The 21,259-nt window shown below is 40.8% G+C and overlaps 1 protein-coding gene across 1 annotated transcript in view; it reads right to left on the bottom strand.

Moving 5' to 3' along the window:
* Positions 1-21,259, bottom strand: part of wdpcp (WD repeat containing planar cell polarity effector) — a 100,136-nt gene that overhangs the window by 3,530 nt on the left and 75,347 nt on the right. The window contains exons 14-16 of the mRNA XM_080482149.1: positions 14,448-14,547; positions 6,436-6,514; positions 759-862 (exon numbers count right to left, since the gene is read on the bottom strand). Coding sequence (XP_080338275.1) covers positions 759-862; positions 6,436-6,514; positions 14,448-14,547 — 283 coding nt within the window. The remainder of the gene's footprint in view (positions 1-758; positions 863-6,435; positions 6,515-14,447; positions 14,548-21,259) is intronic.

Here is a 21,259-nt window from a genome sequence, read left to right as displayed (position 1 = left end):
TGAGTACAACAGTGTGTGATTGACCTGGCGCTGGGATGCAGCGTCAGTGTGAACGTGTCTGATCGAGACGAAGATTAAAAGCGTCTATCTTCCAGGATCGATATCAAACCGGACTCTGACTGGCAGCAGTTTAAACAGCAGGCACAGTAAAAGGTTGATTTAAAAAGTTCTCTGGGATTTACTCCAGTAGCCGCTATGGAAGATAGATGGAGGTTATGGTTAATTCTGCAATCGAATGCAGCAATTTCTTCCATATTGTTAATTTTAATTCACATTTGGATCACCAAACAAGCTTCTTTTTTTTAAAGGTTAAATGTAACATTTATTCTGTTTGTCTATAGGCACAACATCAAGTATCCTTGAAAGCTGTAAAATAGCCATAGAAATAGTGTTTTCTTTGACATGTAATTATTGAAAATAATAACATAAATGGATTTGTTACTTATATAAAAAGCAGGAGACTTACTCCACCAGTTTCCTGAAAATAAAACAATTGGTTTAAGTTAAGTTGCATGATGTTTCGAACAAACAGAAAGTTCTAATAATGCAAACGCAGCTGATTTATGGATGTGTTGCTGTGACAGTTAAACTAGTGACTGATAAACTCATTAAATCCAGCTGAGGTTACATCAGTTCGTGGGAGGAAGAAATGTGACTGAACTCCAAACAGATTTTCAGTTACATTTTATGTTATTAATGAAAATTCTACAGTGACATCATCAAAACCTCACGAATCCAGTTTACTGATGATCCCATACCTGCAGACAAGGTCGTTTGTCTCAATGTCCTGAGCACTTCTGGACTGACGGTCACCGGGATATTTCCTGCTGGTGGTCTCCTCTGAGTGGCTCCTCTATCAGGGCTGGAAAACAGAAAAACAGCTGAGACACACTTGTTGGATTTAGTACAACCAACGAACAGCACAGCAGCTGAACGTTATTGAATAAAACCGTCCGTCCGTCCGTCCATCACACCTGAATAAACTTTATCAAGCTGCATTGTTACAGTGAAACCAGGTCCAGACAGGGAACTTCCTCCAATGATTGATTTGCAAAGTCCAGTTGTGATTAATCACTTTTGGTCTCAAATGATGTAATAAACATTTTGAATGCTCTTCAATCTCTTTTGTTCTACATCAGATACGGTTGTTACAAATGAGGACGGTGTCTTTTGGATTATTCATGTAGGAGTAGAAATAAGATGTAAGCCAAAGCGCAAAAAGAATCACTGTGTAGTTCACTGAGACTGAACTGGTTAAAGTCCACTGTCAGATATCATCCAGATGAAGAACAAAAACCAATAAAAACTCAAGGGCCTCATGAAAACAGAACAGAGGAAATTATAAAAAGTAGTGCAAGAGTAACTTTTATGTTGGAGTAACTCGTTAAGTCATTTCACCATTTTTTATTTTTTTTTTACAGCAGATAAGTTACTGTTTTTAATTTGAGTTACAATAACAATGTTGTTGAATACTGCATGTTTTTTTTCTAGAATTAGTGCAAGAAGAAAACGACAATGCACAGTGTGGTAGTGCTTTCCACTCTCGTGTCACAGCAAGAAGATCCCTGGTTCGAGTCTGAGCCTGAAAGACAAACCTGTATCTGAGGTTAATTGACTGTGCAGTGATGGACGCTCCAGGATGTGACCTGCCTTCAACCAGAGTCAGCTGAGATCAACTTAAAAACCCTTAAATTAGATGAAGCTGACCAGATGATGGATTGTTGAAGTTAATTCACCTCATATCTGAGACAACTTAAAGGAAATTATTCATTTGTCAAACTTGTTCTCCTGCTCGTATCCTGTGACGTCTGCCACACAGACGAATCAATACTTTTAACTAATGTGCAGGACGGAAGGTTGAAATATTGAGAAAGTTTCAATAATGTGTTATCTCTCCGACAGAATCATGAACCTCTCACTGCTCTCACATTCTGGACTTTATCCTAAAATATACACATGAACTCATTGGGTGACACTCACTCTGACTTCCACTCAGGAAAAATGGAAAGCCTTCGTTGGCTTTACTGATGAGCGAGAGAGGCCAGCAGCCATCAAAGGAACGTTGGGACGCTTCCCAGATTTCCGTCTCGTTCTCCCTCACTCCAGAGTTGGATTTGGGGAATGCAGGAATCTGCGAGGAGCCCCCAAACTGCTATTGTTGCCGGGGTCCCTCTCTCTCGCTGCTCTTTTCTCAGCGAGCCAAACGGGAGAACGCCCGCGCTATAATGCTTCCCCTACTCCGTCTCAGCTAAGCTGTCACTGGCTTCACATGAGAAACAATGAAACTTCATCGGAGACCAGATTACAAAATGGGAGTGGGGGTTCAATATAGAAATTGTTCTAAAGGAGGCGGGGGGGGGCGGGGGGGGGGGGGGGGGGGGTGCAATAAAAAAAACACAGGCTTTGTCTCCTCCTCTCTGTGGCCATTATCTTTGGGGAGGTTTGGGGATCTGCTTTCTTAGCCTCTGTTAGCAGTGAGGGGAAGACCTGGGGTAGTACGACCGGGCTTTTGGCTGCCAAATCGCCCTATCCCTCTTTACCACTCTTTTTTTTCCTCCCTCCTCTCGCTCCTTTTACTGTTTTTAAAAAGAGCTTAGAACACGGCATCTCTGTGTCTCTTCCCGCTCTCGCTCCCTCTCTGGACCCAGCTTGTTTAAATTGGCCGATAGGAGGGGATTTGGGATGGATGGAGGGGGCTTAGAGAAACGCAGAGTGGAGGGGCTGGAGGTGTGTGTGTGTGTGTGGGGGGGGGGGGGGGGGTGCAGAGAGTCATCAGTGTTACAGTCAAACAGCCATGAAAAGCCAAAGGATGAAAAGAACAAGAGCGTCTTTTTATCTAATGCACACAAATCCCATATAAATACTCCAATAAGTTAGTTGGGGTATGACAAGGAATGGCCCTCCATAACAACCCCCCCCCCCCCCCCCCCCCCCCCCCCCCCCCATAATAATAGAGACATGGATGACTATATTTGTATGTGTCTGTGTCTGTGTGTGTGAGAGAGAGGCGGACAGAAATGATTCCAGTGCGTCTTTAGTCACACTGTTTCAACACGTCATTCATGTCGACGATTGTATTAAACAATCCCCGTGAAGCAGTCGCTCCGGTCGCCACGCCAGAGACTTGAGCCGTGCTGCAAATGGACTCTGGTGGCGATTTAAAGAAACGTGGCGCCGGGTTCAACGCTGGGAACGCTGCGAGCGTAAGACCCAGAACTGATGTGGCTGTGACATTTGAAATGTCGCTGGGAGAGGAGGTTTTTATTCTGCCAGCCGGGTCATTTGGCCTCAGACGCTCTCATGCAATTCACACAGAGACAATAGAGTCTCTGCAGGGAGAAGAAGTGGAAAACTAACTGAGCGTGCAAACCGTGGCTGAACACTGTCATTTACAGTAAGATGGACTAAATAATTAGAGATGCACGACTATCACTTTGTTACAGACAGAGCACTTGCAGATATGAACATGTAACAATGGGATCATGAAGAGTTATATTTCCATTAGAGGCTCATTTAGTTTTTGTTGTCAAACAGGACATTGCCACACATTTAATTCAAATCTAACCGAACTGTCAAACTGAGATCGAGTGCCTTTGAAATCGGGCCTTTTGTCACTAAGCAGGACTTAGTCCTAATAAAGGAATTGAAATATAATCTGTCGATGTGAGATAGTTTTAAAATGACTAGATCGCTTTTCGTGAGTACTTCCTGTCTGGTTCGACCTCGCACCTTGATATGACTCATGCGCAAAGCAGACGTCACGCGTGTTGTGAGAAGAGCTGCACCAGAATCTTGAAGCGTTGTTTCACGAATGGTGTAAATTTGTTGCAACTTTTTGTTTGTACGAAAAGCAGCGCTTAGCGTCACTTCATTCTTTCAATCGCGACTGTCGTCACATTGACAGTCTCGTGCACCGTGTTGTACTTGTCAGTTTAACTTTTTCGTTGCTTTTTGTCTATAAAAAAAAAAGAATCTCCATACAGCTGACATTGTTACACCGATTACCTGCTATAAATACTACACTATATTGCCGCAAGTATTCCTTCTCCTGCCTTCACATGTGTATGAACTTGAGTGACATCCCATTCTTAAACCATAGGATTCAATGTGACGTCAACTCCCCCTTTGCAGCTATAACAGCTTCAACTCTTCTGCGAAGGCTTCATACAAGGTCTCGGAGTGTTTATATGGGAATTGTTGAACATTTGTGAGGCCAGACACTGATGAGGGAGGAGAAGGCCTGGCTCACAGTCTCTGCTCTAATTCATCCCGAAGGTGTTTTTATCAGGTTGAGGTGAGGACTCGGTGCAGGCCAGTCAAAGGCTCATCCATGTCTTTATGGACGTTGCTTTGTGCACTGGTGTGCAGTCATGTTGGAACAGGAAGAGGCCATCTCCAAACTGTCCCCACAAAGATGGGAGCATGAAATTGTCCAAAATGTCTTGGTTTGCTGAAGCTTTCAGTTCCTTTCAGTAGAACTAAGTAGCCGAGCCAAACTCCAGGAAAAACAAGCCCACACCATAATCCCTCCTCCACCAAACTCTACACTTGGTCATGCAAGTCAGACAAGTACCGTTCTCCTGGTAGCCGCCAAACCCAGACTGTCCATCAGATTCGACAGAAGCGTGATTGGTCTGTCCAGAGAACACGTCTCTACTGTTCTAGAGTCCAGTGGCCGTGTGCTCTACACCACTGCATCTGAAGCTTTGCACTGCGCTGGGTGAAGTGCAGCTGCTCAGCCGTGGAAACCCTCCACGAAGCTCTCTCCGCACTGTTTTGGAGTTAATCTGAAGATCACATGAAGTTTGGAGGTCTGTAGCTATTGACTCTGCAGAACGTTGGCCACCTCTGTGCACTATGGGCCTCAGCATCTAGTGACCTGCTCTGTGATTTTTTTGTGGCTGAGTTGCTGTTGTTCCCAATCACTTCCACTTTGTGACAGTACTACTAGGAGTTGATGATGAGAAATTTCCAGGCTGAACTTATTGCTCAGGTGGAATCCTAGCACTGAGCTCCTGAGAGCGACACATTCTTTCACTATTTCTTTGTAGAAATAGTCTGCATGCTGAGGTGCTTGATTTTATACACCTATGGCAATGGAAGTGGTTGGAACAACTGAATTTGATTACTTGTATAGCCGACTGAATACCTTTGGCAATAAAGTGTATATAAAATGACATAATAACATATTAAATATTAATGCAAAAATTTCAAGACATTCTGCAGATCTGCTTCAGTTTGCAGCTTTGGAAATGGCTGATGGTTTTTAATATGGTAGGAAAATGATTGAAAAGTGCTCATGTGATACAAAAGACAAAAAAACAACCAGCAGTGATGTGCCTCTATGAGAAGGGTCTGCAACTCGTAGCTCTGTGGTCCCTGTGAGTGGCTCCCTGAAGCTTTCACAAAATTACATGGGAAGAAAAATTTGTATCTTATTTTTAAATGAATTGCACAACATACATGTTTTTTGTTTCTTATATAGAAGTTGTATCTCATAGCTAAACGGGCTAAAAATAGATATAACAGCAAAACGAGTTAAAAGGTACTTATAAACACAAATCAGCTTATGTGGATAAAACAGCAAAGATTACTGAAATCAATCAGGTAAAAATAGAAAGAGATTAAACAAAAATAATAACGGATAAAATAGTAAAAATCAAAAGAAAAGAGTGACACGATAGTAATGGATTACTTATATAAAATTAGGAAGAGTTACAGTTATATAGCTATATAGTGTTTCTGCAGAGCTGCTCTTCTGTGAAACAGTGCTTTTAACCAAAATTGTTTCCAAAGAAGAGCAGCCCATTTACTATTTCGCTAAACTCCTTCTACTTAACTCACTTTTCCTGTAACTTCAGGTGAAATCCTGACTATAGAGCATCTTCTTCTCACTGACTGGTGTCATTTCAGCTGAACTTGGTGACTGAATCAGACTGACCCGCACAGAACTGACTGCTCAGCTCTTGCTGATACGACAAAATGACAGCTATGTGACCATTATTACATTCAAGTGAGTCAGTTGGGAGCTTTGCAAGAGATACTGGCATAAAGAAACTTCTTTTAAAAATGGGAATAGCACAAAACTTGCACTGTTAATTTGGTCCCCAAGAATGCTTTTCACAGACATACGATTGAGTCAAGAGATAATGATATATTTTTTTTCCACTTAATAGGTTTTTGTATTTTCATATCTGTTTTCCATTTGACTCCACTGATCGATAAAGAATTATGTTTTCTTCGCGTTACTGTACCGTCCATTAAATGTTTCACTGGTTTCCATGCTGTTGAGGAACACAAAGGTGTGAAAAAAAAAAGTTGATTTTTCAAAGTTTCAAGTTTGTCTTACAGAAGTGCAAATATTTAAGCAGGAAGTTTGTTTTTGGTTTTCACATCCTATTTCTGCAGGTGACGTTACACACACATGTCACTCACTGTGTTTCTGAGTGTGAAGGAGCGGCTGCACTCGTGTTTCCATCGGTCCGTCGCTCACCGCTTCGGCCACTCCGCATATCTGCACAAAAACACAAAGACAAGGGCGGTGATGAGTAACTGCATCTTTTTTTATTAATTCATCTCACATTTAGACGAAATAACGACCCATATTTGGTCACACTGCTGTTTAAAAATCAGTACTGTTCATTTTCCATCGGAGAAATCCAAACGTTGCATTGAGCTGGCGGTTTGTCGGTTTTACGTCTTCAATATGTCTCCAGGCTTTGCGGTCTCTCCAGCATAGATGCTGTGTGCAAACAGCTGAATGTACTACATGCGCTTTTCATGCTAATTTGGACGTCAAACCTTGACCATCGTGTCTGTGATGAACATACGCTGAAGTTTCTGAATGTACGTTTGAACAAAGCGGCCGACAGCACCGAGAAGGGAACCAGAAGCAAACACACACCGGAGCTAACAGGCTTTTACCAAAAAAAAAAAAAACCCAGAGAGAACGGGAGAGAGAGGGAGAGGGGGAGGAGGAGGAGGAGGAGGAGGAGGAGGAGGAAGAGGAGGAGAAGTGGATCTACAGATAAAGCTCTCGTCTCTTTGCCCATTGAAAGGCCCTGCAGTCACGTCAGCCTTTGTGAGGGGGAGACAGAACGATCAGGAAACCAACTTGGCTTCTCCTCTTGGCAAGACGCTCCTCAGAGGAAAACAGAGATAGAGAGGAAGAGAAAGAGGCCTTCCCTCGCACTTGTTCGCGACTCTGCCTCTCACAATGCCGTATCTATCCAAATCAGCACACTTGTCAGCCAGACAGCTATAAGCGATTTCCAACGCTGTTATGAAAGGGACCATTTCTAAGCTGAGATGTGTGTTCTCCATTGTGTGTTTACGTGAGTGTACAAGCGGCAGCATCATCGCCGTTTACAATGGATGCACATAAATACGAGGAGATATGCAAAGAAGAAAAAAAAAAAAAAAGGCATCTCTGTCCAATCTGATTCAAAGTGGGAGACTGACATCCACCTCAACCAGGCACTAGATTTGGTATTGAGTCATTTTTGAGAAAACAAGTTCCAAAAAAACAAAACAAAACCAGAAAATCAAACAATAACCTGGTATGTGTTCTTCTTTCCTGTGTTGCCTATTTTAAATGCAAATGTATTCATTTTTATGTTATCTTGTGAAGAGGAATGAAATCACCCATGGTGGCAATGGCCTAGATGAGTTTTTTTAAATAATTCTTTAAACCTGTGCTGTTCGGGAAAAGCAGATTGGGTGGATTTTCTGCACCAAAAAGTTGAGTGATTACATTCAATTATACCTGTGAAACCGCGTCAGTCACAAAAATCAGCAACGAAGCTGAAAAAGATGAAAAAGTAAAAGAAATGTCAGTGGAATAACGCTAAACACTTGCTTGGTAGCGTATTCACTGTTGATAAAATGATTCAGTGTCATTTACCAGTGGCAGCAGTGATGACAAATGTCCTTCATCCAGGTAAAACTAAACGCACAAGCAAAACTGCAAGTCAAAAGGACCAAACCCAAAATCTACAGAGATCAAGAGTTCAAATTATTGGTAAAAAGTGGCGTAAAACGTGACGATAGATTCAGCTCAACATGAAATCTGAGAAAGAGACAGTCACTTTAAAAAATAATCTAATTATAGCATGTTGAGATCTTTATTAATTCTAATTCTGAGTTCATTATCAAGCTTGTTTTTACATTAAATTCTATTGGTTTAGTCCAACATTGTTTAGACAGTATAATTATCACATAAACTCTTTTGTACAAAAACTAGATTTTTCTATTTGTTTCTGCTGTTTGTCACCCAGATGTAGCGGTTAGAGCCGTGTGTGTGTGTGTGTGTGTGTGTGTGTGTGTGTGTGTGTGTGTGTGTGTGTGTGTGTGTGTGTGTGTGTGTGTGTGTATACAAACACTTCATACATACAAACACACATCCCGCATGTATGTACATAAATTTGAGTACATACAGTACATTCATATGTGTTTTTGTAGAAAAGCGGACTTGAGATCTGAGTGTTGCTGGTTCGATTCCCACAGTTGACTGGTCAACACTGTGGCTCTCTGGGCAAAACCCTTGACCCTCATCAGCCTCCATAATGTGGCCACACCTGTTAATATAGTGAACTGATACAGGATTAAAAATATAATGACACATCAACATAACTAGGTCAAGTTTCATTTATTTTCATGTACAACCTATGGTGACTTCAATACCACCAATGAAAAGGTAATTGTTTATTACTGAGCCATTTATTTGTGCTGAATGCCAATCCATTTTAAAGTCATGACAAAAGAAAAAACTAAAGACTGTGACGTATGATGTGGGGCTTGGCTCCGTGTTGAGCTTTGTGACCTGATTGTGAGAGTTCACGTAACTGATCAAAACCTGTTCCTTTAAAATTCTTCCATTGAACAGCTGATCATTTCATTACAGTGCTCATATTTACGCAAGCGCGCCAACGCAGAGAGCAGCGCCGCGTTCGATCTCCTCGCTACAGGGAGACTGAGGACAAACACGTTCCCGCCTCTTGGGTGTGTTCAAAGTGAAATTTGACACTTTGGGGCCAAAGCTACACCGTGGGAATGAGGGTTTTGGAAAAACACACATGGGTCTGATGCTAGGAAGATAAGGAGAGATAGATAGATAGATAGATAGATAGATAGATAGATAGATAGATAGATAGATAGATAGATAGATAGATAGATAGATAGATAGATAGAGGCCCGTGGACAAAGAAAATATAGATTTTTTTAAAACAGTAGCAGATACAACACAACAATGAGACCTGAGTTGAGATGTCGGTGATTCTGCCATGATAGATAGTGTTCTTTCAAACTAGCCTCAAAGCCATGACGTTAGGGTGTCTTAAAAACACGCATGATGCAACAGCTACAGGAGAAGTTTTTGGACATTTCACGTCTATTTCGAACCAGAAGGTTTCATTATAATTGGCTTTTTGTAGCGATCGTAGTCATTTCCGATCGGAATTGTTTGGTTTTTTTTGTGAAAATATCGACATTTTCATCACCTATACTCTGCACCACAACAAAGAACATGTTTAAAGTGTATTTTACCAGTCTGGTCCACTAAAAAAGAAATTGGACTGTATGTGGCCTCTGGACTAAAACGTGTTTGACACCCCAGACATAATTGAATAAATGCATATATTATTCTATTATGAATAAGAATCAAATTGTTCAACCTCACCAGTCCTTCACAGGGCAAACACAGAAAAACGAAGAAACACACACTCGCGTAGTCACGATTATTACACACCAATTAACCTCACATGCATGTTTTTACTCTGTGGGATACAACCCACTCGTACAAGGACATGCAAAGTCCATACAAAAAGGCCTGGCATGGATTTGAACCCACAATAATCTCGCTATGAGGGTCAATGGAACTCGCCATTGCATCTTGCACGATAGTTTTTCCTTCACGCTGCAATGGGATTCAAACCCGGCTTTACCACACTCAAGGTCAAACCTTAACCAGCTTGTTAAGATGAAAAGATGAATAGCTATGAATAGAGGGCCGAACAAGAATCAGATGTTGAACACACACGTAGATCAGTCATCAGTAATTCAACAGTAGAAACTTTAATAATTTACAAAGCTTACAGTAATACCTGCAGGCTCGAGCTGAATTAGTGTGATATCTGTCTATTTGCCATATGAAGACGTGATGCAGTTCAACTGATATTGTTTCGTTCGTTGGTGCAACTCAACTAAACTAAACTGGGGTTATCAAAAGAGCTTGGAAACCGGCCTTTTCTGCATATATGTTACAAAGTGTATGTGCGTGTGTGTGTGTGTGTGTGTGTGTGTGTGTGTGTGTGTGTGTGTCTGTGTGTGTGTAAAGCGAGACACTTGTTCAGTAGAGCCCTCTGTTTAAAGCTAGACACTCATTATTCATGACCAGGCTTTTTGGCTCTGTTAATAAGCTCCACTTGCGTGTGTGCTTAGTAATGACACACACACACATGCACACGCATGCATAATAGAGACGATCAGTTCAACACTTTATCACTATGGTCTTCATGAGAGTACGTCGGCCTGATCAGAGATCAATGATTGATGGCTCAATTCCATCTTCAAAGTGTTGTTGTTATTGTTTTTTTTATATACTGTATATATATATATATATATATATATATGGCTGCTCTTTTCTCAGCAGATTGTGTGATCTTCATGTGTGACTCAGTACAAGTTTTACTTTTGTGCATGTGGGGGTTTTGGTCTTAACTCCAGCAACCACTGTGCTGTTGCCTCAGCAGCGCTATTCATGTCAGACTAGTCTATGAGTTTTTTCTACTTTGGCAGCACAGTGGTGACGTGGTTTGTCCTGTTGCCTCACAGCAGGAAGTCACAGGTATGGCTGTTACCTTTCTGTAAGGACATTACATGCTTTCCCTGTGTCTAAAGATTGTCCTTAAATTGGCCACAGATGTGAATGAAGATGCATGAGTCTTTTGTGCGTGGGTGACCTTACTTGAACTGAAATACGCACCAGTCAGCACTTATAAGACCCCAAGTTTCTTTCATGTATTATTTTTCTTGTATTATTCAAGCCTTATTTACATGTTTTTAGGTGAAAACAGTGCAGCTGTACAGTTCTCTACACGCACAAACACACCACCTACTCCTGGCCTGGCATGCAAATTACAGTTTTTTATTGTTTCTCGAATTTTTGTGTGTAAGAGAATTGTGTCATCTTCATGCGTTACTTTTCTGAAACAAAAATGGGAAAAAAATCACTTTGGTATCCACCAGATCGTTCTTGTGTAAAGGTGCCTTAGAATCCACGTTAATGTTTCATGTACAAAATATTTTGGGGAAAAGCTCTGACTGCTCCAACTGAGCCCTTTTTAATACGAGGCTGCAAAAGTTTTGGTTTGCAGCTGCCTCATATTAACGCATTTATTTATATTGCACTCATCAAGCCAATATTGGAAGTCAGTTTCTAATTTTTACCTTCATTTCATGTATTTATATCTTTCTTTTGTTCTTATTTCTTGTTTGTTTTTGTTGTTTAATTACACTGATGTAAAGCACCACGCGTTGTCGTGCCGGTGAAACGTACTATACAAATAGTTGCATTCGTTTATCTGCTCTCTAATAACAGATTTCAGTGTTTGTCCTCTTCTATCGCCTTGTCTACGTTTAACGTGTCTCCTTGTGTGTGCAGAAATCTGCATGTGATCAATTTGCACCTGCGTTTCAGTGAATTTCCAACGACTGCCAGAGCTGGAAGAAGATGAGACGTTTCCCCCCTTCGTAGCGGCCTGAAAAACATCCTCCTCTATTTATGTAGCAGCGCTAATAGAAGCTGTTCTCGCACTTGGTGCCAGAAACAGCTGGTCATTGTTACCGCTCGCAGTGTGTTGGCGTTTGTGTTTTGTTACGGCTTCATAACGATTAGATGCAACGAAGGAAAATTGCCCGAATGCGGCCACAGAAACGGCGAATCTTCAGAATCAGAATTGATTATCAGGTTGAACTGGTCTGTGAGTTTCCCTCCTCAACAATTAAATCAGAGGTAATAGAGCACAAGCAACCTGCTTCAGAATATAAGATATTAATCATGTTATGTGCTCACACTCCTCACCAAGGTACAAAAGCCGTCAAATTAAAAGTATGTGGTGGTTTCCCAGGGCTGTTCGGGATTCTACAAGGTCTCTGCAGGAGTCACACTCTCCCAATGCCCATAGTCTAAGCTTAAAATCTCATCACTGTTTTGATTGGGTAGTTTGCAAACATGAAGAAGCGTCCATAATAATGTCAGAAAAATGTGTTTATTCACATTGAGGTGAATCATTTTTAATGCATCAGATTCCATTACCACGTTTTTAATGGTTTGGATTAGATCAGGACAAATTTAAAATTGGTGGTTATTCCTTTATTGCACAGGCTTCAATTACTCGCGTCTCATAAGTGTAGCCTGGTTATTACTGACTATAGTGTACTGCATACTGTAGTACACTGTACTATGTGGTGAAACAACCACAACCTGGCAAACTAATCGATAATTAATACAAACAATCGAACTGATGTCCTGCTGCAAAAGCTTTAGAGCAAGGGTGTCCGACCGGTCGGCAAGTTGTTGCAATCCGGCCAAACCGCCAAGATAATTGGAAGGTTTTCAAAGAAAACACAGATTTTTATAAAAACAATATTCTTAGGAGTAGCAGATACAACGCAACACCGAGACCCACATTGAGATATCGGTGATGCATTAGCCTCAAAGCCAGGCTGTCAGGGTGAGTTTGTAAAAACATGCAAAATGCAACAGCGATAGGAGAATTAGTTTTTTCCAACATTTCACTGTATTTTGCACCGGAAGGTTTTATCAAAATTGGCGTTATGTTTTGTGGAAAAATAGACATATTCATCACGTATACTCTGCAACACAATAAAGAAAACTTTAAAATTTGAATTTAAAGGTGATTATGGCACTACTCAACGACTCAAGTTGAAATTGGGCTGAATGTGGCCCCTGAACTAGAATGTGTTTGGCATGCTTTAGAGATTTGTGAATTATAGAATAGAATAGAATAGAATAGAATAGAATGTGTCATTACTCCCAGAAGGAATTTGTTTAATTCTGGACAGAACTATGCACATGATATTATTTTTTAAATTAGATGTACATGACGGGATTTCTTTGCACAAGTTTTTTGGTGTTTTTAATCTATTAAAGTGAGTTGTGTGAACTAATCCAGCTACAACCGCAGCCAGAAGTAGAGATGAAACATGGCTACTAAACTCTTCACAGGCCATGTTAATTAATATTTCATTGGTTACTTTACTTATTTACATATTCCTCTCCTCCATTCACACGTTCATTCTTCTCCCAGGGGTTGCTTCACTCCTCCATTCATCCTTTAGCTCCTGTTGTCCCGACTTTTCCCCCTCTCTCTCCTCTGTCCCTTCCTCCATCTCTCTCTCCTCCACCACTGTCCAAGGATAGGACATGCTGCGGGTGATTGAGGTAAATCATCGAGGACATAATTAAGAGGCTTATGAGGAGGCATGCATGTGTGATGCATCAAATTAGGAGTAAAAAAAAAGTAAACGGCGTACGTACAAACAGACCTTACAGTTACACTCATTTTCATTCGCAGACAAACACCCAGACACTCGGCCTCCGGGGTTTGACCTTATACAGTGAAGTTAAATACCTCTCCTGCTTCATTTGGCTCTATATGAGCATGCACACACACATTCACAACACCAGCACACGTGTGTGTGTGTAGACTCTCGTGCAGCCTTCCGGTGTGTTTTAAGCACCAATGAAGGACAAATCCGACATGTTCATCTAGTTCTCTCACAAATTTGAATATTTTCTGCTCACCCGTTGGCCCTTCAAGCCTCTGTGAAGATATGAGTGAGTGTGTGTGAGTGTGTGCATGTGTGTGTGTATATAATCAGGAACTCAGCCTGATCCCCTCTGGTATGTGCTTTCGGGGGTGTTTGTCAAAGGGCAGCAGTCGAGTCTGAAAATGACAAAAAAAAACAAAAAAAAAAACTGGGCCTTTGCTGGTTTGGTTTCTTAAGGGGGAAAATATGCTGTAATGCATTTAATTAGTTAGTTCAGTGGTATTTTTTTAATGATTATTTCCACCCAGAACCATCTAAACCCATATGAAGGTGAAACTGTAACAAATCATGTTTTCTAGGCCGTCATCATAGAGAGGTCACTTTTCTCTATTTTTAGAAACTTGCTGCAGTATCTTCTTTCAGATGGTTTCTACAGATGAAATATCGTGTTATGCAAGTTTTTACATGAATGTTAGACAATCAAGACATGATCTGATTCTCCTCGGCTCTATTTTAACGAGCGGAGAGAGGATGTGAGAAAAAGTGCGTGAGTTAGCGAGGTTATCGAGCCTCCTGTTTCACATGTGAGGAGGAATAATGTATTTGGTGCCTTTATTTCTTTTTATTAAGTTAAACATGATGGATTATTTCCTCACCGTAGCCTGCGATGGTCTGGGCCTCGATTTCATTAGCCTTCCTCTTGGCCACATCCGCGAGCACCAGCTCGCCCTTATCACTGGCAACATAATGGAGGTCCTTTGAAGGTAATGCAGGAAAGAAAGAGACATGAACGTTAATCTAAAATGAATCTAGGCTCAGATGACAATAGGGCTTTTTGGGGGGGGGGTGGGGGGGGGGGGGGGGGTGGGAGGGCGGTATTTTGGCGGGAGAAGGCAGAAACAGATGAAATGACAGTGGGGGAAAAAAAAGGGAAAAAGAGCTGTTTGAAGCCTGACATCTGAAAGAGCACCGGTTTGGATGAAATGCCGGTTCCTCAAAAAACTTTGAAATCAGCCTGCTTGTGCCACGCACGCAGGCACGCACACACACACACACCTACACCCACACCCACACACACCCACATCCACACACCCACACACAGGCCTGTCTCTCTGGTTTTGAACTAGGGAGGATGTTATCTGTCACATTTCAAAAGTGGGAGAGGAGACGAGGGACTGTTCACCTTTTGCGAGACGCTGGTGTTCTCTCTCTTTACGGAGAAACGTATCCAGCCGAGCACATTACTATATCAGCCTGCGACTATATTGGTAACAGCGTGTATCCTCTGTATCTCTCTGTTTGAGTCTCACACGGCCATAAAGAGAGATAATATGGCTAAATGATGTCTGAGGGTGGCCGATTTAAAACTCGAGGTTCTCGTCTAATCATTAAAAACCAGACCACATCACACAAAAGTGCCCCTGCTTTTTTTTCCTTAAAGGCACAACCAAGGAGCTTTAGGTCACTTTAACTTATATTTGCATGAATTAGGAACGTACAGGAAGCAATACTGACACGAGGCTGTTTGTCTTTATAAATAAATTATCCTATAATGCAAAGACAAAAGGCAGAACTCTTCAAGAATCCCCAAAGAGCCACAAGTAGAGAATTATAAAGGTATAGAATTACATTATTAATCAATATCAATGAGCATTTTAGAGTATTTTCACCTTGTTAGACATACTAAATATTCAGGATGTAGTTTAGGAAGAGGTCATCATTGCTCATTAAAGTCAATGTTATTTAAAAACAAGCAATATTTTGTGATTAAACCTTTTAGGTCCAAACAGCCTGCTTTCTCTGATGAATGAGAAATTTCATGCGTTAAAAAAAATATATATATAAAATGTACATTTTATTTAAAAATAATCTAGTCCACATTTTTAGATTTGTGTGAATTGCCGTTATTGCCTTTATTTTCATTGAGGCATCTACTATTTAAAAAACAACAGACCCACACTGGTCTTCATCAGACCCGCAATGTGTTGATCTTTTTATAAAAATAGATACGGCAATGTAAAATAAAGACATTCTAATTCACATAAATCCTCTAGTGTGCCTGGGATTATATTGAATGGAATATACGTTTCATATTTTTAAATGGAGATCCCTTTTCTTTTTTAAACCGGCGCAATGAGGCCCTTTAAAAGACATAAAAGACCAGCAAAGGGCACCTGAAATATAAAAAGAGCCTCTATGAAGAGACTCCTCTCTCAGGTCTTTAGGTATAAACAGCATCAATAGTGACATTTTCCTGTTTTAATGAGAAATGATGTGTGTCGGTTTTGATTTCTTGCTGTAAATTTTGTGTTGTGAGTCTGTTGAGTTTGAATCCTTCCATCTTTTATACCACTTTCTCTGGAGCTGATGGAACTGCACAGGTGGCAGGTCCATTACAGGACACACACACACACACACACACACACACACACACACACACACACACACACACACACACACACACACACACACACACACACACACAAGCAGTTTTGAGTCACCAAATAACCACAAATCCATGTTTTCGAAATGTGGAAAGGAGCCAAAGTACATGTAGAGAAAAAATAACAACCCATGCTCATTTTGGAGGACAGGCCTCACAGAGGAAATCTCCCAAACCCAACCTGGATTCAAACCGGGATCTTACTCCAGTGCGAACCACGACACCACCATGTTGCTCCCGATGGTTTGAATCCACATAAATCACTTCTTTCCTATTGTCTATAATGCAGCTTGTGTCAAACATGCGGCACTCCGGCCACAACTGGCCCGCTGGAGGGTCCGGTCTGAACATTAACTATATTTTATTCATACAAATAACTGCTGTTTGTAATTGATTCACTGAGGATCAAACTGTTTTATGAACAGTAGATGTAACACAACACTGAAAGAAGCACAGTGACTCAAGAGTAAGAACAACAAAGACACCTTGTTTTATTAGGTTTGTCTAATTGAGTCTTTTTTTCATTTTCGGAAAAAACGTGATAAAACTATTTGTTTATTTTGATGCATCAGTTAAAACAGCTTAAAGTTAATATTATGCTGTCCTTCAACATCTATGAAAACATATTTGATTTAGTGTAGAATTCTTCATAATGATCCTTTGCACACATTTGGGGATGTTATTGTTCATAAATAATCACATTGTCATTTTGCCGGTGTGGTCCACTCAAAATCTACCTGTACTGTATCTGAGCACTCAAAAAAAATGAGTTTGATAACATTATTTGTAAGTCTTCGGATACAAGCAGAACGGACACATATTTCTTTGTCATTGAGATTTATGTGGTATTGTTTCGGAATTTTTTGATTGGTGCTTTGAGAATAATAATAATAATCATTTGCCATAATTCATCACATTGCAAGACAAAAGCTCAAAGGCTGTAAATGTCTGTTCGGTGTGAATAATTTTTCCATTATGAGCCTCAATTATGCGAGAACTAAAAGAATGCCTGGCAAGAGCAGCTGAAACGCCTCTCCTGCTTGAACTGGGTGTGAATCAAACCCTCATCCTGGCACCTGCGGAGGGGCAGCTCGGGGTTGTGGGGTTTCCCCAGGCTGAGCGCAGGGCCTGAGGGCCCATCAAAGGGTACAGCGTGTTAAGGAAAGTCTTCCGCCTCAGCGACATCACAGGACATCAGTGCCATGACTCGCGGCTCGCCACGGATAACCCTCAGCTGGCTAAAGCCAGTCCCCAGCTGAGCCTGCACCCGGCCCTAATACCCCCATATTGTAACCCTGCTTTTGTACCCCCGGAGGGGGGGAAAAAAGAGGTGTGTGGGGGGGGTGCTGGTTTCTAAAAGAGGTGGGAAGCGGAGAGGGATTGGGGCAGGCCGAGAGGGGAGAGTAAAGGAGAGTGTGAGAAAGAGAGAGAGGTGCTGAAATTGAGGAGTATGAATGGGAACAGATTGGGTAATTATAGTGTGGCGCCTGCCCTCTGTGGCGAAGAGTTAGGGCGAAATGTGAAAATGGCCGACAACAAAATGGCCTCAAAAGAATCTAAATCGGCTCCCGGGACGGAGCTGGCCGATTCGGGACGCGGCCCCTCAATTAGATATGAGAGAGGCTTCTTAATTGATAACAACCGGAGAGGCAGAAGATCAAACCGATGGGAGGAGAGAGGAGGCAGCACAGCCAAGGAGGGAAAAGTAAGATGAAGAGAGGAAGACATTAAAAGATGAGCGCAAGGCAAAATTCACAAGGGAGGAGCGGGGGGGGGGGGGGGGGGGGGGATTGTGTGACAGACAGAAGAGAACAATATGAACATTTGATGCTGGGGCGCTTTATTCCAGCTTAGCTGCTCGTAATACTGTCTGAATCTGGTGAACGAAACCCAGGGAAAGAATATACGATTGAACAAATGTGAAATGAGAGAGAGAGAGCGAGAGAGAGGAGTATCAGCTCGACTAAGAAGGGATAACAATAATACTGCATATAAAACCATCAGATATTACACCTCTTATTCCCCGACGCTCAAACGCGACACTAATCTTATTTATATAAGAGCTTTAGGGGTTGCAGCGAGCCAGCTAACCGCGCTGATAAAGAGGGGCGTTTTAGTGGGTCGTTTTCGGGGAGCAGAGGGGCGGGAGGAGACCGACGGTGGACGCTAAGAGCCCGATATTGGCTGATATTTGGGCTACCTCCAAATAAACCAGGGATTAGGTTAACTGGCACAAAGCAGCTCCTGCGTCACATTAGCAGATGGGCTGGTGTCTGCGTGTTTGCAGTGTGACGTGCCGGCTGTGGATTCCTGACAAACGGGACCGATGCGAAACGTCAACCCAGGCTGAGGACTTCTCTTTCATCTGAGGCCGTCAGGACGCATAGCGTTGACATAATTATAGAGAGGTACAAGTAAAAGTTCATTACTGGCTATGAATCATGTGCAGGGATTTTACTGCATGGGAGGAGGAGTAACATTTTTCAAGCTTAAGCAAGTAAAAGTACATTTGTTTTAAACTTCTCAAGTGAAACTCAAAGTGTTCAACTCCAATAAACTTACATTATTTCTAACAGGCTCTCGATTTGATGTGAATATTTCTTTGCAAAGCACATTACTCAGGCAAACATGTTAAAATTTTATGACGAGGCCAATGCAGATATAAAATTGTACACGTTTTGCTATTCCTCTAAAAACTGGATCTTAGATTGCAATTGTGACATTTCACGATGACAATTGAGAATATTTCATGAAAACTTGTAACTGCTGTAACTCTTATAGTTGTTTCTAGCCTTTTCAAATAAAAAGTTTTCTCGCAATGTGAACAGTTTTAGCCATGTTAGCAGTTTGATCTGTTGTAGTAATTTTACCTATTTCAGCAGTTTTTCGTTTCTTTCCTAACTATTTCTCATAATTCAAGCTATTGTGATTTGAGATATTATAGCCATTCGAGCAATTTTAGCCTTTTTAGTTGTCGTACCATTTCAAGTCATTTTTAGCTATTTTACCAATTTTGTTAGTTTGTTTTAGGACGAGAGGTTAAACAATTGAATGCGTATCTAAAGATACAGGTTGCAGACCCCTGCACCTCACCTATGTCCTGTTAATAACGCAGATCAAAGTTGGAAAGATAATTCAGATTGTGGGCATAGTTATAGTGACCTATCCATGCTTTAAGCAGTACATTTAGGTTGTAGTAGTATGAATAATCTTACATACTTATAAAATACACTAATGGCAGTACTACAATTCCACGGAAGTAGAACTTAATTAATCTCAAAGTTAAAAGCCAAATTTATCCTAAAACATTATGATGATAATCTATTATTACAGTATCACATTTACAGAGAGGTGCTAAACATACAGCGTACGAACCAAAACTACAGCAATGGATGAACTTCCAAGATGTAAAATTAGAAACATTTTCACATGAGATTTTAATAATTCATCCATTGTTTATCACACTTCTTTGTGGATAAAACCTGCAAAACAAATAAAATCAGAACAGAAACACCCAGCAGCAGACAGCATTTCAGATCTGTCAGTGGTTTTTCCAGCCAACCCAAGGACAAAATCTAAACTAAAGTCAAAACAAAAGTTTTTTTAGTTATTATACATAGTTTGCTAATACTTGCATCAGAAGGCTTTGTTTAAAATGACATGCTAATAAAGTCAGTTTTAAATAATGTGTTTATTTTTACAAAAAAAAGTTAACTCTAGGGAGTTTTAAGTTGTTATATTGTCATGTTAAAGGTCTGACCCTCTTTAAATCAAATTCAACACAGTCCTCTGAAAGAACCTCACACTGTGAACCCAGAAGAAGAATCAAATAGGGTGAATGATGGGGAGGTAAAAGAATAATTTCAAAAACTTAAAAATTTCAGCTCCTGTGATGTTTCATTCCCTTTTGACTTAATTAAGCGAGTAATTCTTGATCAACTCGTCTGAAGACCTTCACATACTTTAGATATTAGAGCTCAGGGGCTCAACACTAAAAATTCCAACTTATACTCTGATAGGAAAAAAAGGTGTGCTTTTTCACTTGAGACATTTGCAGACAGTTTTGCCATTTTTCTTTCTGATGCATATAAAAGTAGAAGTAGAAAAGTAGAACTTCCTCTGAGGTCCTCTCTGTTGTTTTATATTCTGATTAAAAACAAACATATAAAACTGTATCCAGATTTGATGCATCTTGCAACATCGCCAAAGTATTTAAGATTTCTCAATCGTCTGTGTATTTTGTGTTTCAGTGACGCACACACACACACACACACACACACACACACACACACACACACACACACACACACACACACACACACACACACACACACACACAGACACACACACACACACACAAAAGCCTGCCTTTGCCAGTGTTATCCATTTGTTAATATTGTAGTTTTAAAGGTCAATTTCTCCATAAGTATCTGAAATCTTGCTAAGCAGGGATTAGTGAGTGAGTGGAGTAGGGGTAAAGCCTTTGCTCTTTGATTTTGAGGGACTGGCATAAAATCCTGATGATTTCTTTTGAAGCCGCCACTGAAAGAGACTCCAGTGTGTTCACACATTATGTGCACAATGAGGAAAACACACTAATAACAAACAGTCACAGAAACTCAGATACAAAAACTGGTGATTTTACTTTAATGTTTGTCACCAGATTTATAGTCAAAATAAAGAGGGATTAGGATGATGGATGGGGAATTTATACGACTGACCAACTCAATTGACAGAAAAGGCATAGGAAATCAAGATATGCAAAACGTATCATTCAGACATAAATTATGGGCATCGGAAAGTAGAGAGTAGTCTTTTCACAAGAACTTTCTGCACATTTCAGGTGATGCTTACTGGCTTTTTATGTCAGGTAAAGGGCGACTTTCAAGGACATTTCAAGAAAATGAGTCAATTCTTTCCTCTGATAGTTAGAAAGGGAGAATTTCGAGCCGTCGTTATTATCAAAGATGCTAATTAAAGTACATTCATTTCATTAAACCAGGGATGTCGACCAGAACCATGCGG

This window comes from Lipophrys pholis, assembly GCF_963383615.2.
Source record: "Lipophrys pholis genome assembly, chromosome: 15".
NCBI lineage: Eukaryota > Metazoa > Chordata > Actinopteri > Blenniiformes > Blenniidae > Lipophrys > Lipophrys pholis.
Note: the sequence above shows the minus strand (reverse complement) of the source record. Positions and strands in the feature narration are given on the sequence as shown.